The sequence below is a fragment of the Ranitomeya variabilis genome, chromosome 6, assembly GCF_051348905.1.
Source record: "Ranitomeya variabilis isolate aRanVar5 chromosome 6, aRanVar5.hap1, whole genome shotgun sequence".
Lineage (NCBI taxonomy): Eukaryota > Metazoa > Chordata > Amphibia > Anura > Dendrobatidae > Ranitomeya > Ranitomeya variabilis.
Window position 1 is genome coordinate 62,598,334 of NC_135237.1, and position 20,716 is coordinate 62,619,049.

A 20,716-nucleotide genomic window follows, 5' to 3' on the forward strand; every position below is an offset into this window, starting at 1 on the left:
GAAATAGTGCAAAGTGATTTGCAGGACACGGTCCAGTGGTCATGTCTGTAATCGGTGGCTTCTAGCCTGTAGCACTGTGAACTGCCATGTACATGACGACATTCCCTTCTTTTGATTAGTCAGCCTGGCACAATGTTATTGTTGTGGCGTGACACACGTGACGTCGTGACAGTCCAGCTGATCAAAAGAAGAGACGCGGATGCTAGTTGGTATTTTTGCAGGACTGCCATGAAACAGCCACAGATTACTCAAGTGGCCGATGCACCTAGTCCTGAAAATCAGTTCTCTAGTCCTGGTCTCCACTTGATCCTCACACCCAATACTGCTACTACATGTAAGTACGGTATATGAGGTGAACCAAAACCTGAGTGCTCCCCATAGATGTGGAATAGAGTGTTAGTCCACATGATGGCTCTATTCCATCCCAACCGCAGTGAGAAGTAACACAGAAATCAGGACCTCATCGGGACCTCATTCTAGACGGGATCACACGTGTGAGAAACTCGCACGAGCCTCGCATTTCAATATGCGGCACTGCCACCGGCACTCGGGAACAGAGTGTGCGGCTGCATAGAAATTCACAATCCGGTCACAAGTGCCGTGTATTGAGATGCGAGACTCGTGCGAGTTTCTTGCACGTGTGATCCCGATGTTATGGTCAGTGAGGGTCTCCGCTGCCCATCTGAGAATCGATGAGAAAGACTGGATGGATTGCTTCATCCTTGGTAGATATAATGATCTGGCTAATATGTGGGTACTAATATTTGTCTCCAAAGTTGACCTTGTTAAAACCGAAATGGTTATTATTAAATTTATAACTGACCATTCAGACCACCATAATGTCTGTTTTTCATCTGAAATGTTGGTGCATCATTGATCTTTTTGTTGATTTATGCTTTCATAGGAGTCCCCGTAAGCAGTAGAGTGTCTGCAAAGATCCAGCAACTTGTCAACACCTTAAAAAGACCCAAGCGGCCACCGTTACGGGAGTTCTTTGTGGACGATTTTGAGGAGTTATTGGAAGGTTAGATGCTTAATTGTTATTTATTATTACAGTGCAAAGTGCTGGATATTTGGGTAACAGGGAAGTTTAATTGGAAAATTACGTCTTTACTGCCAACTCAATGATACTTTTCTAATCAAGGATTCTGATTCTCTACTAATTAGAAAATATCAGTAATGCCTACACTATTGGAATAAAAGCTTTGAAAGCCTGCTGAGAACTAATGGATGAAAATAACAAGTCTGGAAATTCATTTAAATTACTTTCTCAAAATTTAGCAAGTAGTAAGGTTCGTTATAAAATAAAAAGTTAGCGTTGTTAACCACTTGAGTTCCCTGCTGCGCAAATATTTTGTGATTTTTCAAAGTGATGAATTGGCCCCATTGTCTTTGGAAATTATCTAATGGGGTATTCTAGGGTCGAAAAAGTGATCACCTACACACAGGATAGGTGATAACTTTTAGATTGTTGGTGGTCCAATGACCTGGATCCCCAGAGATCATCAGAATGCGGTAATTGTTATCACTTTTATACCAGTAGAATGGAGCTGTAATGCACTTGCTTGAATGACAGCCCATTCATTCTCTATGGACCTGCCTTAGACAGCCGAATATTGCGTCGGCAGTTCCAAAGAGAAAGAATGAAGTGGCAATGGAGTATGCGCACTGTTGTTCAATTCTAATGGGGACTAAAGTGCCCTATTATGGAAAGGGAAGTGTGTTTCAGAGGTGCAACCCTCATTGATTTAAAAGTTATCACTAAAGATGGTGCAAATCAGTTTAGCATAGCCGATCCATCGGCCGTGTCAGTATTCTGGAACCGGTGCAGCCCCGCAAACTGACTCCCACCTGCCAGCATCCGTGGCTTTTCCTTTGATTTTTCGGTCTGGCACGGTGTTAAGAGGAGCCTGGGATTCCATCAGGTAAGAGGCAGTTCTCGGGGCTCCTTCATGTTCAATGGAGAATTTCCAGTTATGGAAATAAGGAGCTGCCTTATTACAGCTCTATATAAAAGAGGTCGATAATATGGCCACCATGTGCATGTGTCGTAATATTATGTGTCCTAAAACACACAGCTTTAATAGCCGTCCTCCCTGATATCCTTGGACAAGACATTCAACATGAGCAGTAAGTGATCTCTCCATGCAGCATAGCCCAAACTCCCCGCTCGGTCTTCTGTCTTTGGAGAGCATTAATAAGCGCTACACACCTGACTCCACTAGAATTGGCACGCTGTCACGTATCCGCTAATTGCATCTGATCAATTTGTCAACTTTCATTTGTGCTGAAGCGTGAGAGGTGCCCAAAGCCAATAAATACTATTTAGAATCTGGCAGAAGACTAATATCATAATAATCTCCTTTTTCCCAATAGTTTGGCTTAATTATAGAGCAGAAAAAAACACCACAGTAACATCCTGAGTGCTGGGAGTCCACATCCATTGTGTATAAATCAGCGCGTTTCTATATTTAAAAGAAAGAAGGAAATATTTACATGTTTATGGCAGGAACGTGTAGGGTTTTTCTTTTATGATGCAAATGTTTAACATCATTCTACAGTTTATATATAAATTTATCTTCAGAATGTATGAACTTTGTAAATACATTGGCACAGATTTATTAGAACTTCTCAGCATTGCATTATGAGCCAGATTCATCAAAAAGGATGGTCCGCACTGCATTCGGTCTGTGTCAGGAGGGTGTCACATCCCCCTGGAAGACTTGGAGCTAGACGGTCACGTCGGGTAATGAATTGTGTCCCATATTGGTTCCCTCTGGTGCTGATGAGGTTAACGACCTTTTCTATGCTGGTCAGAAACATGCAGCTCCATTTCAGCTTCTTCTGATCTGATCATCACATCTTTCTATTAAAACTGGTCAGAACTGCTTGTCCCTGCAGGTGAAAGATTTGTCTTCCTGTGCTGTGTGCTAAAGCGAAGTGGCTGGAGTAGAGTTGTTGTAGAGGTGTTCTATGGTTTGCTGTAGTAAGTGTGTGTTTATCTCCTGGTCCTTGTTCCCATTAAGTTTATTCCTCCCTCTGTCTATCCTCCTCCTTATTGTTGGTTAGTGCTTTTGTATGATTGAGGTTTTCTGTTATCTGTGTTTTGTTAACCTTACATTTCTGTCCCATGCCTCATGGGTGTGGGGGAGTGGACAAATTAGGGTTTAACAGGTGCATAGTAAGGCCAGAAACTTGGGTCTCTCTACCTTCAAGAGTACCCCCGTGATGATTAGGGTCCCACTTCCAGGAACAGTTTGAGGGTCCCCTTCATTGTGACTGTCTGACCTGAGATTATTTTCTGATACATTGAAGAAGTTGAAGAACTTTACATAAATGAGTGATTAAGAACTACCCATTTTTTATCACCAATTTATATGTATCAGAAAAACTGGCAGAGAGGCTTCTTGGTTCAAGGGGTTGTCCATTGCAACCCTTTCTTAAATCTTAAAGTGTCCATAATAAAATAACATATATGGTACTTCTGCAATGTTGGCGTTGTCATGTGATTGCTGCAGCAAATCATAGGGAGGTGATCGGTTCAGCCTTTCAGTATGCCGCCAGATCAGACGTCTGTTTTACTTTCAACACTTTCAGTGTGTTGTTTTTTTTCTTTCCTTCAATTTTATGATACACTATAGTAATTAAAAAGGGATTGTCTAGCAGTGGACATGCCTTTAATTATATTTACCCTAATGTTTTCTTTATCATTTCCTAGTTCTGAGTTGCAGTCTGTTTTTGGCTGTGTTCACGCATTGCATTTTTGCTGCATTTTTTCAGTACAGATTTGTGCCGAAACCTGAATGGTTTCCTGATACAAGCAAACTGAATGAGAATCCTAAAGTCTCATGCACACGTTGCAGATTTGGTGCAGATTTATATATGTTGTATGTCAATTTTTTGAGCTTTTTTTCTGTAGATTTCACCCAAACTAATGAGTGGGGAAAAATCTGCACCAAAAACGCAAGTAAAAAATGCAGAAAAACATTGCGTTTTTCTTTCCAAGAGATACAGAAATGGTGCAGAAACGTTACACCAAATACTTAATGTGTGCACATACCCTTATAGTCTAGGCCTCTATTTATAGTTCTTGTCGTCTTTGTTTCTATATTAGTGGTCTATACCGCAATGTGGGCAGATATTTTTTTGAAGCTTACTGAATTATAACTGTACTCCAGTGTTTTGGGTTTTTCTTAACTCGTCCAGTCCGTAGTCCCCCCCATAGATATAAATGTAGTTGTTCTTTTCTATAATTCTAGGCTCGGTCATGTTATCACATGGTGACCCCCTGAGACTTAAATGGCTTTATGTTGTCTTCTGCGGGGTCACCATGCTAGTCATCAAAACTGCCTGAGTGATGCAACTGGATGGATTGTATCACAATAAGTTTTCCATAGATGAGCACCAGAAGTTTATATCAAAGATAATGATGATTACTGCACAGTGCCAGGTACACCGTTATAATCTAGAATATGTTCAGTTTCCGGACTGTATATTTATAAGATATTAGACTATTAAGGAAAATATAGAGAAAGGCCTAATCAAAGTGTCATCCCAGCAGGTAGAAATTGGCTCTAGATGCTATACTGACGTATGGTGGAATTTATAGTAGAGAGCTGAGGAATAACATGCAGAATGAAAGTTAGAAATCAAGATGGAGGCTGAAGGGAAGAAAATAAGTGGCACTAAATAAAAATAAATGCACAGTATCTAAGAGAAGTGCAGAGAGTGATAGACAATCAGGTGGTGGTACAGCTATAGAAGAAAAAAAAAAGAAAATGGGCAGTGCTGCTTTAAGAATGCAGCTCTGGAGTATAACGCAGGCTGTGAGTCAGGATTAATGCAAGATAGGTTTTATAACATGGTTGCAAAGTTACTCAACCTTTAGGCCCGATTCAGTAAGACCCACGATTTTCTCGCTGCTCTTGATGAGAGGGCATGGTGGGGTCGGATTCTCCTGTTTCATGAAGAGGTTCGTGCCCGGAACTGGAGTGAGATTTCTGCTGTTGGCTCCCCATGAGTTAGATGAGGTGTGGCGTCATGCACCGCTGCGCCCCTGTTCCACACAACCTCCACCCATTTTGGCATAGCTGGGAGAAACTCAGTTGTTTGACAGGGCCTCAGAGGGGAACCCGGAGCAATCCACTGGTCTCCCCAGGAATGTTTCACATCTCCAATATAAAGGGATGGCTAATCTCCAATGCATGTATGTTGTATTGACATCAAATCTGACATTATTTTTTTGTCTAAAGTCCAACAGCCAGACCCAAACCAGCCAAAACCTGAGGGAGCCCAGATGTTAGCCATGCGAGGGGAGCAGTTGGGAGTCGTCACAAATTGGCCGCCTTCATTAGAAGCTGCACTACAGCGATGGGGAACCATATCACCTAAAGCGCCCTGCCTTACCACTATGGATACCAATGGAAAACCACTCTACATATTGACATATGGTAAGAATCTGGATTTGTGTTGACTCACGTAGGGCAAAAGAAATCATCAAAGTGTCTTTACCGTCATTGACCGCACTTACACTAAATGATATGAAGCCAGATGAAGAGCTCCGTGTCTTCTGAGCGTATTAAAACGAAGAACAGATGCGCAGATAAGGTGAGAGCCTAAGGTCGCTCTTAAGTAAAGGCTAGTGAAGTTGTGGATTTGACTTTTACACCCAAATTAATCAGTTAAAGTAAATATAATGAAGGTAGCGTCACTTTGATTAATGGCTTTACTGCAGTTGCTGCCGTACATGTTCTGACATTCATTACTTTACAGTTCAAGGAATGGAATTAATATGTAAATGTATTTCCGTTGCTGCTATGTGTCTGTATATTACGGCTGTAATATGCAGCTCTTCTGCACAGGTCATCTGGCTGGTCAGGAGAGGAGGGGGCCATGCTTCAGTTACATTATTTATGTTTTAGAGGTTGAGGTTTTAACCATTTTTAGTTTTTTTTCCTCTCTCGCCCACTCGAATGCTGGAACTTGAGTATTATAATCCATATAAGTGCCAGGATTCTTACTCTGCCCATACACTTAAAAGGGTGTTCCCATCTCCAAGATCTTATCCCAATATGTAGTAGGTGTAATAATAATATTAACAAATACTTCCAATTAGAAATGTAGTGTAGTTCTTCTGATTCACTATGTTGCTTATCCCATGTGCAGGGCATTGCAGTAGCTTAGGTATCCATGGTTATGACCACTAACAGCTAACTGTCACTATATAAGTAGTCGTAACCATGGATACGTAAGCTACTGCAATGCTTTGCACATGGAATAAGCAACATGACCAATCAGAAGAACTATACTACATTTATAATTGGAGGTGTTTGCTAATATCAGTATTATCACACCTTCGGCTCCGGCTCTCCAAGGCTGCCCTGGTTTTTGTTGTTTAGCTGCATTGGTGACGTCACATTGACAGCACTGCAGCCAATCACTGACCTCAGTGGTTCTGCCTATGTAGATGACACGAGCTGCTGAGCTCACTGATTGGCTGCAGCGCTATTGACGTAACCTTGATGAAGGGGCAGCGCTGTTCCTGGGTAGGGTAAGTAATTGCCAGTTTTGTTTTGGTTTTATAACTAACTCAGCATAAGGTATGAAGATTTATGAAATAAGACAATGACTTTAACCCTTTAACGACTTATGACATACTGTCATAAGTCCTCTCACTGCCGTTGATGAGGGCTAACAAGCCGAGCCCGCATCTCTTAAAGCAGATAGTGGCTGACGTATTCAGCCATCATCTGTCTCTAACATCTGCAGGAAAATTGGATGATTTCCTGATCCTTAAGGGGTTAATCTCGCTATAGATCATGCTTAAAGAGGTTGTCCTCTACTTTTTGATTGATGACTTATCCTTAAGATAGTAAGAAAGAAACTTGGCACTCAACTTAATCCTGGATTGTACTACTACAGGATCTTATTAAAATACAGTTGCATCTAAGAACCTTAAGTTGGGTGCCAAGTTTCTTTCTTATTATATATACTGGTTTGGGACCCTACTTGAGCACCTAACTGTTGTGCCACAGTTTTCACTATCACTTATCCTTAGGATAGGTCATCAATGTCTGATCAGCTGGGGTCCGACACCCGGCTCCCTCGCCGATCAGCTGGCCCCGTCGGTGGCCCCTGGCCGGAAGTACTCACGGAGCTTGCCGTCTTCTGATAGTGGCCTCCACCGGGTATTAAACATCCACCTCCTATTGATTTGAATTGGATAAGAATGTACAGGACCAAACTCCGGCCACTGTTAGAAGATGGAGCAGCTCCGCAAGTGAATACTTCTGGGAGGCAGCCGCCAGCACCGATAATGGTTGATCGATGGGGGTAGTACATGTCGGACCCTAGCTAATCAGACATTGATGACATATCCTAAGGATAGGTCATCAATCAAAAATTTTTAAAGGGGTTATCCATCTAGCAACTGGCTCATTCCAAAAATGTTTCTTTTACGGATACTGGACAAATGTTCTAATTTTACAAACTGTCCACTCTGCAACTAAGGGGTCTATTTACTCATTATTTTTCCTGTATAGTTACAGCTAGGGGAGCTCATTGCATGCAGACCTACGATACATCTCCCATTTGGTAATTAAAGTTTAGTAACAGCTGTATAAATTAATATATTGGGAGCTCCAACAGTCCGATCATTATAAACATTTATAAATCACTATAGGAATAAATTATAAAAAAACAATAAAATAAAGCAATGAGCACACATTCGGCAGAACTCTCAGTGGCGAGTTGGGCTGATTTTGGGGTTTGCTATGGGCCTGATGATTTCTCCATTTGATTTATTTCAGTTCTTCAATAGAAAAAGTAAAACTCATATATTATATAGAGTCATTACTGAGTGATCTATTTCAAGTGTTTATTTCTGTTAATGTTGATGATTATGGCTTACAGCCAATGAAAACTCAAAAGTCATTATCTCAGTAAATTAGAATACTTTATAACACCAGCTTGAAAAATGATGGCCTACTGAAATGTATGTTCAGTAAATGCACTCAATACTTGGTCGGGGCTCCTTTTGCATCAATTACTGCATCAATGCGGCGTGGCATGGAGGCGATCAGCCTGTTGCACTGCTGAGGTGCTCCCCAAACCATCACTGATTGTGGAAACTTCACACTAGACCTCAAGCAGCTTGGATTGTGACCTCTCCACTCTTCCTCCAGACTCTGGGACCTTAATTTCTAAATGAAATGCAAAATTTACTTTCCTATGAAAACGACACCTTGGACCACTGAGCAAAAGTCCAGTTCTTCTACTCCTTGGCCCAGGTAAGACGTTTCTGGCGTCAGCAGTCTTCCCCATGATTGTGGAGCCTACTGAAATAAACTAAGGGACCTTTTTAAGCACTTAGGAAGCCTTTGCAAGTGTTTCTTGTAAACTTATTCTAGTTTACTAAGATTATGACTTTTGGGTTTTCATTGGCTGTAAGCCATAATCATCAACATTAACAGAAATAAACATGTGAAATAGATCACTCAGTAATGACTCTATATAATATATGAATTTCACTTTTTGTATTGAAGAACTGAAATAAATGAACTTTTTGATAATATTCTACTTTTGTGAGAAGCACCTGTGTATAACCCAGCAGAATTGGCACTAGTTGCTTTAGAAGAACGCTCACTAGAAATCCTACATTGTGTTTGTTACTGAGCCTGAAAAAGCACTTAGTAAATTGGTTCTAAATTGGAGCACTTAATGGCCGACACTATGATCCAGTCAGGCTGTCTGCAGATGATAATTTCTAAAAATTGCTCCAGTGATTTGTTGTGCGATCAGACAGTGCAAACACCCAGAACGTGACCTGAAATGCAATTTTCCTGGCAGTGATGAATGCACTGACGGTGATGGCAGCTACTGAGCGATCACATATTCATTTTCTCTCTGCTTGTTGTGCCGATGGTTATATTCTATTGGAATTAGTATTTGTGGCCTCCTGTACGCCTGAGTCATGTGCGGCTCTTCTAGATCAATACTTCTCTCCTCGCTGCAGGTTTTATATAATAATGGATGAATGATTCCAAACAAATCCAAAGTCACGGCTTGTATTGCGCATGTTAGCGGTTGTTTCTACAGGGCGGGTAATGAAACCCTGACCCCGGCTTCAAGCCTTCCCTTGTGTGGTTTGTACGGAAGGACAGGTGTGAATTGCCGTGAGCCACCATGTGCAGTAGCCTTTTTATTTAGTGTTTTCTGCCTCCTTCACTGCTGACAGGAAATCTGGTGAAGTGATTTCAGGACATGACATGTTGGTCTGCTGGTGTCCACCTCCTGGGACAATGATGGTGCCAGCTTCCTTGGGTTTCTCCTAATACTTCCATGGATGACTCCAACAACCGGAGTCTGAACACATTGGGCCTGTTTTATTATTGCATTTTTGCTTTTTTTTTGTCTAGTTTTTTATTTGTGCCATTTTTACTAGCCACGTGATTGATGATGAAAGCATGATTAGTGAGGGGGTCTAGCCCCTGTTCCTCCCAGCAACTGTAAGAACAGGCAACCACAGTCCATTATGACTAGAGTAATTTTTATTATATATGTATCCGCTCCACTTTCGGAAACGGTGAGTGGTCATGGACTTGGACACTACTGCTTTATTCCCAAGAAGGACTTGGAACCCCCTTTCTTGTGAATACTGGGGGTTTCAATCAGGCCTGTGGATTCGGTAAGCCAAACCTCCGAATCCAACTCTTCAATTTCCATGACTCCGATTCCTACTCCACCAAAATGGGCTCCGACTCCGACACCACAGTCCTAGTTCCAATGGTCAGACCCTCAACATCATTGCGCTATTGGTAATTGTTGTTCACAGGACAACCCGTCTAATGGTACATTTACACATGCCGACCACAACCTTTAAGTGACCGCTGATCGGCTGCACGTAAGCCAATCGGCGTAAATTTATTGCCTTGTTTACATTGTCTGACCTCAACTCTATATACACAGAACGATTGTTAATGCAATCATTCTGTGTTCAGAGTATCAAATAATTGTCAACACTTCTCTTTTTTACACAGGACAATATGCCATCAAGAGTGATTATTTTTAAGCTTGTCTAAAAATCACCACACTTAACGAGCAAGAGTTTTGCTATTTTGGGGGGTGTTTGCCAGCCTGTTTATATTAATTGTAATATATACTTTTTAGAATCTTATTTTATTTAAGCCTTCACAATCTTTCACACAGATCATATTTTAGATCGTGTTGTTTCCTTGACTGCTCAAAAAGTTTTTCTTGAGATCCATATCATATCTTTGGTAGATGTGTGTGAGATATAATTAAAGGAAATCCATCAGCAGGTGTTTGCCACCTAATCTAAGAGACAGCATAATGCGGATTATAGGAGTAATAAACCCCTGCCATGGAGTCCAACCACGCCCCAACTTTCTGCCTATGCACAGTGCGCATAGAATGCTGACAAATCAGTGGCGTGGGCGGGTTATACAGAGCTCAACATTCAGAGAAAGGTAGATCTGCAGCAGACAAAACACTGATTTTATCAAAACTGCAGGAAGCGGCCCAGTGAGGGATACGTTGCTGGAATCAGGGTCTCTGCCCATACATCATGCTGCTCTCAGATGGGATAGAAAAAACCTGGCAACACATTCCTTTTAAAATAACACAAACTGCGCTTACAAAATTCTGTAAGCTGGATTTAAAGCAATTTTGGTGTTCATTCATGTTTTTTGGTAAAACCTTTAGTGGACAGATGTTGGCTGTGATGGTGGGAGTCTTGGAACTTGCCACAGTTTTTCAAAAATTTCATCGTGTCTCAGGTGTTACCTTTCATGTGGCATTTTTCTCAGATAAACACTAATGAATAAAACATGATAAAATACTTGGAAAAATATATGCTATGTTTTTTTTCCCTTTTAGGATCATGAGAGCGTAAACTCAGACTGAATTTATCAAATTTTGTTTTACATTTTCTTGAGCCTTGACTGTTTGGTCGGAATATTTTCTCGGGTTCTGCCATTATAAATCTTTGGCAAATTAACTTTGAAGACGTCGATTCGCTTGACCTCAATGTTTACGTTAGAAGGGAAAAAGGCAAATCGTATTATCAAGTCTCACACTCCAACTTCCTTTCTGGTATAAGAAAAAATAACGAAAGAGCAGATTAATGTTGTCCTGAAGTCTTGGCTGTAGTCACTTATTAACCATTAACAAACTTTCTGCAGAAATCACGCAGACTGAATATTAAATGTCAGTAATGACTGTAACTATAACAAGGATATCTACGGACCAGCCAGGGTTAGCGAATCATTCGCCATTTTACTTTTTCAACATTTCATTCATGTTTTAATGACATCCTTACAATCAAATCCTAGTGGAGAAAATATTTTTCTTTCTTTTCCCGTTTTATTCCCAGTTAGTTTAGTTTTCCCTTAAGATTCATAAAAGGTGTTTGCAGGAATTTATAAAAGAATCTGTAATAGAGTAATCAAAGCTATAGATAACTGGGACGCTGCTAATTTGGGTACTTTTTACCCATAGTCCACATGAAGAAACAGTACCCCTAGAATCAGAATAGCTATGTACAGATTGGGGGTCTCTTTGTTTTGGAGAAGACTTTGGGATAGACCTTTAGTCTGTCTTAGTCATATTGTAATGCCTTTTAAAAGATTGAACATTGACTTTAAGAGCAACAACGTCCAATAGGTATCACTAGAGAGAGCCATCAGAGCGCTTTTCTGCTTTTTTTCCGTGAATATTGCCTGGTTTATAAGATTTTGTATAACTGCTAACGTCTCCACTAGGAGAAATGGCAACCATAATGCTATAATGTAGCATGGATATTCTGCACAGTTGGGTGTCATTTCCCAGAGATGCCTTAGTGCCGATTGCCCAAATAAATAAAAAAATCTCCCAGTAAAGAATTGTGCCAGCAATGCTGCCAATGGTTTTATCTATCAGAAATAGTGCGCGTCTAAAACTCTCCAAATCCCCTCACTCCCTTTACAACCCCATACAGTTACTCTGGCTGCCTATAGTCACGAATAGGGGGGGCTCACTGAATGCATATCTAGAAAACCCTGCTGAAGTTACAGGGGTTATCGAGTAGTGGACGTCCCCTTATGAATGGATCCAGGGTGGGGAATAAAAGTGTAAAATATCCATGCTCACCTGCCAGACTGGCGCCCCAAGAAACAGTATGTCTTCCATCTGGGCTCAGACAAAATAGGAATGCTGTGGGTTCTGAAAGGCTGTGGTTTATGATAGACATTGAGGTCATTATCCGGCATCCAGTTGCTATAGCAACCCACTGGCAAGCAGCAGTCGATGGATTGACAGAGGAAGCACTCTCCCTCTGTCATACACTTCCTGTGCCTCTCTTACTCCTTATGTGCTTCCCTGGTGACTTATGAGGGGTTTACCTGCTGTGATTGATGAGAACACCGATACTGGACGGAATCAGGAGGAGTCTGGCTGTGTACATCAGTTGCGCTCCTGCAGCAGATTGCACCTCCACAGAATATATACCATGTGATCGGCGTGATCGCTGTGCTCATGGCGAGTATAGACATCATAAAGGGCTAAGGGATTAAAAGGGAATATCACTCATGAGTCGTCTGACATGCATATTTTAGATTCTTCTTTACTTAGGACTCTACAATTTGCTGTTCATCTGTTATTCTTCCTAATTATCTATGAATAAATTAACATCTGGGTATTGCGATTTTGAGTTGTATTCCTGCAGTTGTATATTGCTTCATTAGTGCTGCCATTGTCAGTCTGTGTCTCACACCTCCAATTTATCAATGAATAAGGCCGCATTCAGTATTTGGTCAGTTTTTTACATCAGTATTTGTAAGCCAAAACCAGGAGTGGGTGATAAATACAGAAGTGGTGACGTGTTTCTATTATACTTTTCCTCTGATTTTTCCGCTTCTGGTTTTCACTTACAAATACTGAGGTAAAATACTGACCAAATACTGAACATCTGAACCTGGCCTTAATTAGGATCAACTCAATGTGGATTTATAAGAAATGATGCTCCAGAGTGTCATGAAAAATATAAAGATTTACTAAAATAGACCTGCCAGGAGATTTACGGTACTTACATATGATTTGAATAAAAAAACCTCACAACATACAGTATATCAGCATGATAAATGACCAAGTGGATTCGTGAATAAATATAAATATATGCTGAAAAAATAATGAACCAAAATTGGCAGAAAAGTCGCTAGCTGCCAAGGAACAAGGGCATGGGAAAACCAAAATAAACGACCATGAAGTCCATATATATAAAAATGTAAGGCTGTGTGCACACGATGCAGATTTGGTGCAGATTTGGTGCAGAACTGCAGCAGATTTTTCTGCGCAGAAAATGTGCAGTTCCGCACTGTGATTTACAGTACAATGTAAATCAATGGTAAAAAAAAAGCTGTGCACATGGTGCAGAAAAATCCGCGCAGAAACGCTGCAGATGTCAAAGAAGTGCATGTCGCTTCTTTTGTGCAGTTCTGCAGCGTTTCTGCACCCCTCCATGATAAAAATCCCATTGCACATGCGCGGCGGCACTCCCGCCCTTCTGCCGGCGCCGGCTGCACACTTGACATCAGATCTCATGGGCCCCATGTATTTCTGCTGTCGGGTGGAGCGCGGCGGGGGTGTCGGCATGTAGGGGAGTGATTGTGCTGCCTATTTTTTTATTCCTGTCTCTTCCATTCAGCAGTATATGTTAGTGTGTGTTGGCATGGCTACCCGCACACTCTTCCGGCATTTCAGCTGCATCTACTTCCGGTGGCCAATACTATATAAACTAGTTAATGGCACTAAGTGCCATGCCCCCTGAAGAAGGAGAGCTTCCGAAACGTGCGTCGGGGTGAGCACACGGACCCCGGGAACCCTCACCCTTACGTCTGCGCCTTATTTAAGGTAATGTTCATATATTTTGTATTGCTGACATTTTTAGCCTTCTGTGGTGGGAATTTTTCTGAACCGCAGCATTATGGTGATCTGCAGACGTGCCCACATGTTCTAATCGGATTTTATCTTGATTATTCCCTACCATGGGAGCGGAAAGTTTTTCAACATAAATGTGATGGCTATTGGTTCCCTGGCCCCGTTTGCTCTCGGTACAGTCATGCACTTTTATAGTGGTTTGTGCCTTTTGGTGCACCTTTCCTTACCTGTTCCTTGTATTTTGTTCAATAAAGATTGCTTACATTTTATATATATATATGGACTTCATGGACGTTTATTTTGGTTTTCCCATCCCCTCGTTACATATGATATGTTAGAGGAACCAAGGGTAAATTGTGCAGGCCTCCTGTTGTTCAGGGGATCATCAGAGGGATCAGCAGCTTCCTTATAGTTTTCAGAATAGCTCTTTACCTACTTATTATTTCCATTTAACATCTGTAGAGGCCGTACTATCTTATTGGCCTCTCGCATAATTTTCCCTTTCCTCCATACCCAGCAAATGTCCCAGAGGTTGTCTCACATCAGAAATTAATGGCGTATCCAGAAGATGTCTAAAAGATGTGGGTCCCAACTTTGGAACCTGCACTTGTCTCCAAGACTTGGGTTCCCTAATCTTGTTTTGACTTGGCCGCGGTGATAGAAGAGAGGGCCATGTCTGTCTGCACCTCCGTTGTGGAGATTGGTGGTGGTCCCACTCTTTTAGTTGGGACTCACTGGATATACCTTTAATGTCAGTCACGAAACAACAACTTTAAGTTCTCACTTCAAATTTAGATAATCTCCCAAGTCATCTTTTTTTTTCTAAACAGGAGTTTTCCAACTCTCTAACTTATTGGAAAGGAGACACCCATCTATTTTCCAGTTAGGTGTATATAATGCCAACTTTTGCAATGTGTCTTCCATCCTGATAGTCTTCCCACTACTGATTGTCTCCAGCAGTCCCACAGAAAATGAAAAGGACTGTTCTAAATGGAACCTGCCATGAGATTCATGATGCCCGAACCAGATACCAGCTGTGTTATTGGCGTTGTATATGGTCGACTTTCGGAAAAAACATACGGTACTTAGAATAGCCAGCCTGAAACTATGCATCTCGAATGACTTTTCAGTGGCAGATGCCTGGCATCGTCTCCACATTCTGCTCCCGTTAACTGACAGAACTCTCCCAATGTGTGTGTATAAAGAGAGGCCTGTCAGGTGAGGAGAAGCTGCTGGGAACCACCCATGGATCAGTCATCCAAGATGCATAATCCCTGGCCAGCTTTTAGAAGTATATTTTCGCTGAAACGCCAGTGTTTCAGAGGAAAGCCACGTTCAGTATATGGTCAGTAGTTGTAAGCCAAAACCAGCAGTGGGTGATAAATACAGAAGTGGTGACGTGTTTCTATTATATTTTTCCTCTGATTTTTCTGCTTCTGGTTTTCACAAATTCTGAGGTATCTCCTGATTTTGGCTTACAAAAACTTAGGTAAACTGACCAGATGCTGAACGTGTGAACGTGGCCTCAGCCAGGCACTTAAATAATATCGGATAATATCGGCAGTGCCTAATTAATGCTATCCCGTGGTTCTGGCACCATAAATCAGATGACAAGCTCCCTTTATAGGGGTTGGTTGGTCATTTAAATCAATAAGCCAGCCCCCTTCTCTGTACAGTGGAGAAAGGGGGCTGTCTTAGCTGTTGGACCATTGGAAATCCATTAGTAAGTTATCTATCTTGATATTTATTTTTCTTGTTTTATTGGGTGGAGAGCCCATAGGAATAAATCTAAAAACCTCCATAATTATTTATTCACTTCCCGTCAAGAATCTATTTATTCTATTCTGGCATTTTTCCCCAAATCTATACCCATTTTTATTTCCTGGCTGTCAGCTGAAGACATCTTATTTCAGAAACATTGCGTTCCTTTTAAGAGTTATTTATTGCTTTGACCTATCAGTGGATTACATCCAGACCTAGGCTTAATGTTCTTCCAGCCTGACATGTAACAGTAATATCTGGAAATGAAGTTAAGAATCTGTTAAATATGGCATTTCTTTTTTTTTTTTTTTGCTGAATTTGAAGTTGCTGATTATTCTTATATATTTTTGAGTTTTATTTTCTGCTTTCTCTGAAGTGGACCTGTGTTCCGTGTAATAAACATTTCTATGATTGATTGATTTATTTTTATCTGAAACCAATATTTATTTTGTAGAGGCAGAAGTTTGTACTTCAGAGCTGCTCTTCATAATTTAAAGGGAAAGGTCAAGAAATTAAACTACTAGTTGTACTCATTTTTATGCTTTTTTTTAGAGCTACTGTTGGTACAATGCTCTTTAATATCCGGCAAACCCTGTATGCATTCTACTTTTTATAGACTGTTTTTTTTTTTTTTTTTTTGCTGCATCCTTCCCCTTTTACCACCTACCTGGCATCTTGGGACCGTTTACCCCATAGGACCGCAAACTTCTCGTCCTTGTTGCTCTCTTTTTTTTTGGCACTAGTAGCTCCTGTCTTGCATTACTGGGGTCTTAGGTGTGATTCTAACTAAAGATGATGTGTGCATGAAATTTACATTTTCTACTCTTTTTTTTTTTTTTTTTTGCATGATTCCCTTTCCAGTCTTAAAAATAAAAAAGCATACATACAACCAAATGGCTGCTCCATGTGTGTGTGAGGTGGCCAAATAATTGGGAGCCCTATGGGGGCACAGACTGATGCAAATGATGACATGTTGTACCGCGCTGTGCGCTGTGGAATATGTGCGACTAAATAGGCACCAGAAATAATCAATACTTTTTTTTTCTTTATATTGAATGCAAGTTTTCCTTCTGTTTTAATCTCTCTCGCCTCTTACAAGTCAGAAATGCAAATCGCTTTTTAGAGTGATAATTATACGACGCTGTATATCCCGAGACCGCACAGGAGGTGATGCCGTGAAAAAGTCAGAGAAGCCGCCGTCATGCCAAAGATGGAGCTGTCTGACGTTAGACGTTGCCCAGAATTAATTATTGGCGTATTTCATTAGAATTGTCCATGTGGGGATTATTGTCATCATTCGTTTTTACCCTTGAATTTTAATTCTTATATCATTTTTTTTTTTTACAGGAAAGCTATGGACTAGAAGTATGAAGGTTGCCTATAATATACTGCATAAACTGGGAACTAAGCAGGAGCCGATGGTCCGGCCTGGAGATAGGGTAATGCTGTGTACTATGCACTGAGTCTTTATGTAATGCATTGGGGACCACCCGATTTTGTGGCTTTTTTTCTTTTTTTTTTAATTTGTATGTCAATTTTTTTTTTTTTTTTAACTTCTGTTCACTATACTGTCATTAGAGAATATGAAGCTTGTCAAAGACCATCCTCTAGTTTCTCCAAAAACTATGTTAACTGGATGATTATTTCTCAGAAGGGTTTTTGAGAACTTTATGGCTACGTTGAGTATTTACAGCAGTTTTTTCCACACATTTTTGGTGGTTCGGCAGCTCAGAGGTCATCAGTATCAAAGTCCCAGAAAACCCTTTAAGTAGTAGTGGATGTGAAATTATGCACTTTATGAAATTCAATTAAAAATCTTATTTCTACAGACAGATACTTTCACTGTGAATATTTGCTAAAACCTGAATAATCCATCCTCCTAAGGCCGGTTTCACACGTCAGTGGCTCCGGTACGTGAGGTGACAGTTTCCTCACGTACCGGAGACACTGACACACGTAGACCCATTAAAATCAATGCATCTGTGCAGATGTCATTGATTTTTTGCGGACTGTGTCTCCGTGTGCCAAACACGGAGACATGTCAGTGTTCGTGGGAGCGCACGTATTACACGGACCCATTAAAGTCAATGGGTCCATGTAAAACACGGACCACACACGGACCTTCTCAGTGTGCAGTCCGTGTGGCGTGCAGGAGACAGCGCTACAGTAAGCGCTGTCCCCCCCACATGGTGCTGAAGCCGCGATTCATATCTTCTGTGCAGCAGCGTTTGCTGCATAGAAGATATGAATAATAGTGTTTAAAAGAAAGATCTATCTGTCCGCCGCCCTCCCACCCCCTGTGCGCCCCCCCGCTGTTCTGAAAATACTCACCCGCTTCCCTCGTTGGCTGTCGATGCTTCCTGTGCTGGCCGCCCCTTCTACTGTATGCGGTCACGTGGGGCCGCTCATTTACAGTCATGAATAGGCGGCTCCACCCCTATGGGAGGTGGAGCCGCCTATTCATGACTGTAAATGAGCGGCCCCACGTGACCGCATACAGTAGAAGGGGCGGCCAGCACAGGAAGCATCGACAGCCAACGAGGGAAGCGGGTGAGTATTTTCAGAACAGCGGGGGGGCGCACAGGGGGTGGGAGGGCGGCGGACAGATAGATCTTTCTTTTAAACACTATTATTCATATCTTCTATGCAGCAAACGCTGCTGCACAGAAGATATGAATCGCGGCTTCAGCACGATGCAGTGTACCACACGCGTGGGTACCACACGCTCTGTGTGGTACCCACTCGGCACACGGGCGGCACACGTGTGCCGCACGTATGGCCTACGTGAGCTCACGGGCACACGGACACGGATAACTCCGGTACCGATTTTTTCCGGTACCGGAATTATCTGGACGTGTGGGACAGCCCTTATGGGAAGTGTCAGGCCTGTTTCACACCACGGTTTTTGTGGGGTACTTGACGGATTCATTTCTAGTATAAGAAAACATATTGAAATTAATACAATGGGAAGAAATGAATGTCATATGGAAATCAGTGTGTTCACGAACAGTATCCATTTCGATCTGTTTTTTTTTTTTCTGTAAAAAACGTGGTGTGCTGCACTTTTTCACCCCTTAAGAAAAAATAAAAAAAAGACATTTATTTTTTTTACAACATCAATGAGAAAAAATTCATATGGCACAAAAACATTATCAAGGGTTTAGTGTCCTCCCACACAGTAAATCAGTACCGCATGATCAAGCGGTGGAGTACTCCAAACATTATAATCAAAAGGTAAAAATTGAGTAGCCACAAACCACCAATAAATGTAAAAAACATTTATTGAAGCAATACACATAACATAATTACCATCAATATATAAATGTGTCAAATAAGGTGGAATAATGTTGGAGAACAAGAAATAGATCCAGCATATAAAACAACACACAATGTTTCATATACACCTCCCCTTGAGTTAGCTACACGTGAAACGCGCGTCGGGGCCGTGCCGGCGGGCTAGTATTGATCCTCCCTCATCATAAGTCAGCAATATTATACATGACGTATCTCTTGTGTCTAACTTTATACTTATGGCTATCGTACTCTGCACTATACTTGGTACTCTGAGCTTGGTTATATAGGTGTATGGCACATTGTGACTTGTTTTATGTGCTGGATATGTTTCTTGTTCTCCATCATTATTCTTCCTTATTTGACACATTTATATATTGATGGTAATTATGTTATATCGTTTCATTAAATGGTTTTTCAATTGGTGGTTTGCAACTATTCCTTTTTTTCCTTTTGTTTTTTTTTTATAACATCACAGTTTATGTAAGACGATGCAAACATATGTTTTTTCTTCTTCCCAAAAAACAATTCACATGATATCCTAACACCCATGCCCCCTTGTCATTTAAAAAAAAATGGATGAAAATGGGAGCAATGTGTATATTATAGAAAATACGGCCTAATGTTTGCTTAGGAATGCCTCCATTTGCATTAGTTTTACAATGAATCAAATTTTATTTTTTTTGTTACGATCTAAAAATTTGAGGCTGTTAAAAAATGACAAAATCACAGTGTGAAACAAGCCTTAAAGATGTAGTCTTACAAGCACTAGAAATAAAAAAATATATATATTTTAATTCACTGACTGAAATAGAGCTCTTAAAATGGTGAGGAATTAAAGCACTATGTCCCCGGTTCATCATGACTGGCAATCTTCCGCAGTTGGAGTAAGATTTGCCAAAATTTGAAGACTTACTTCAAATTTTTTTTCGCCAGAATTCTGATGAATTGGGAGAAATAATTCTTACAAAGCTGCATAACCTTTTCCCCGTGTGTTTACGGCAGCATAACATATGGCACTCCTCCTCCTGTCCTACTATTGGAAGGAAGGAAAAGAAACAAGTTTTGGGCTTTGATATTTCGTATTCGGGCACCAAATAATATTTGTATCTGTGGCTCCAGATCTCGGAGGAGAGAATGTCTCTTTTTATCGTCCTTCCAACGGAACTGATGGAAAACAAATTTTCATTCTGAATCAAAACTTTTTCAAGCATTGAATAATACTCCGTGCATTAAACCCGACGCTCCCTTTAAATATATTACATGGCCATAGAATTTCTCACTTCATAATTATAGATTTTTAAGACTTTCATTGATGATGCTAAAAAAAAACCTAAAATCTTCAAAATCTATAAATTAGAAGATGACACAGAGGTCTCTGCTCCGCTTCTCTTCCACACTTGCTACAAAATGTCAGTGCACTGTAAAGGCATAATTATGTTTTAACACATAGTAATTTCACAGCTCTGTTCCCAGAAAGGGCAGATTTAGCGAGGACTACAGTGCAGATGGAATTCATGCAAACACATTGCTCGGTCTCTGTAGAATAAATATACTCTAGCCGTTAAACGACTTTTTCTGTTGTTTCCCACCCATTGTGGGAGTGAGAGCGGCCTAAACCTTTAATTTCCTTCTGAAAATACAATTCCAAAGACGGTGTTTTAATTACTGCTGTGTAACTACAAATCTCTCATATTTCTGGGGCCACAATTACAAAGTACAGGCTTGTATA

At 40.9% G+C, this 20,716-nt stretch overlaps 1 protein-coding gene across 6 annotated transcripts in view; it reads left to right on the forward strand.

Annotated features, from left to right (window-relative positions):
* DIP2C (disco interacting protein 2 homolog C) overlaps positions 1–20,716 on the forward strand; it is a 467,742-nt gene that overhangs the window by 301,740 nt on the left and 145,286 nt on the right. For all 6 annotated transcript variants that reach the window (XM_077268558.1, XM_077268561.1, XM_077268555.1 and 3 more), the window contains 3 exons: positions 905–1,024; positions 5,253–5,450; positions 17,041–17,132. In XM_077268558.1, coding sequence (XP_077124673.1) covers positions 905–1,024; positions 5,253–5,450; positions 17,041–17,132 — 410 coding nt within the window. The remainder of the gene's footprint in view (positions 1–904; positions 1,025–5,252; positions 5,451–17,040; positions 17,133–20,716) is intronic.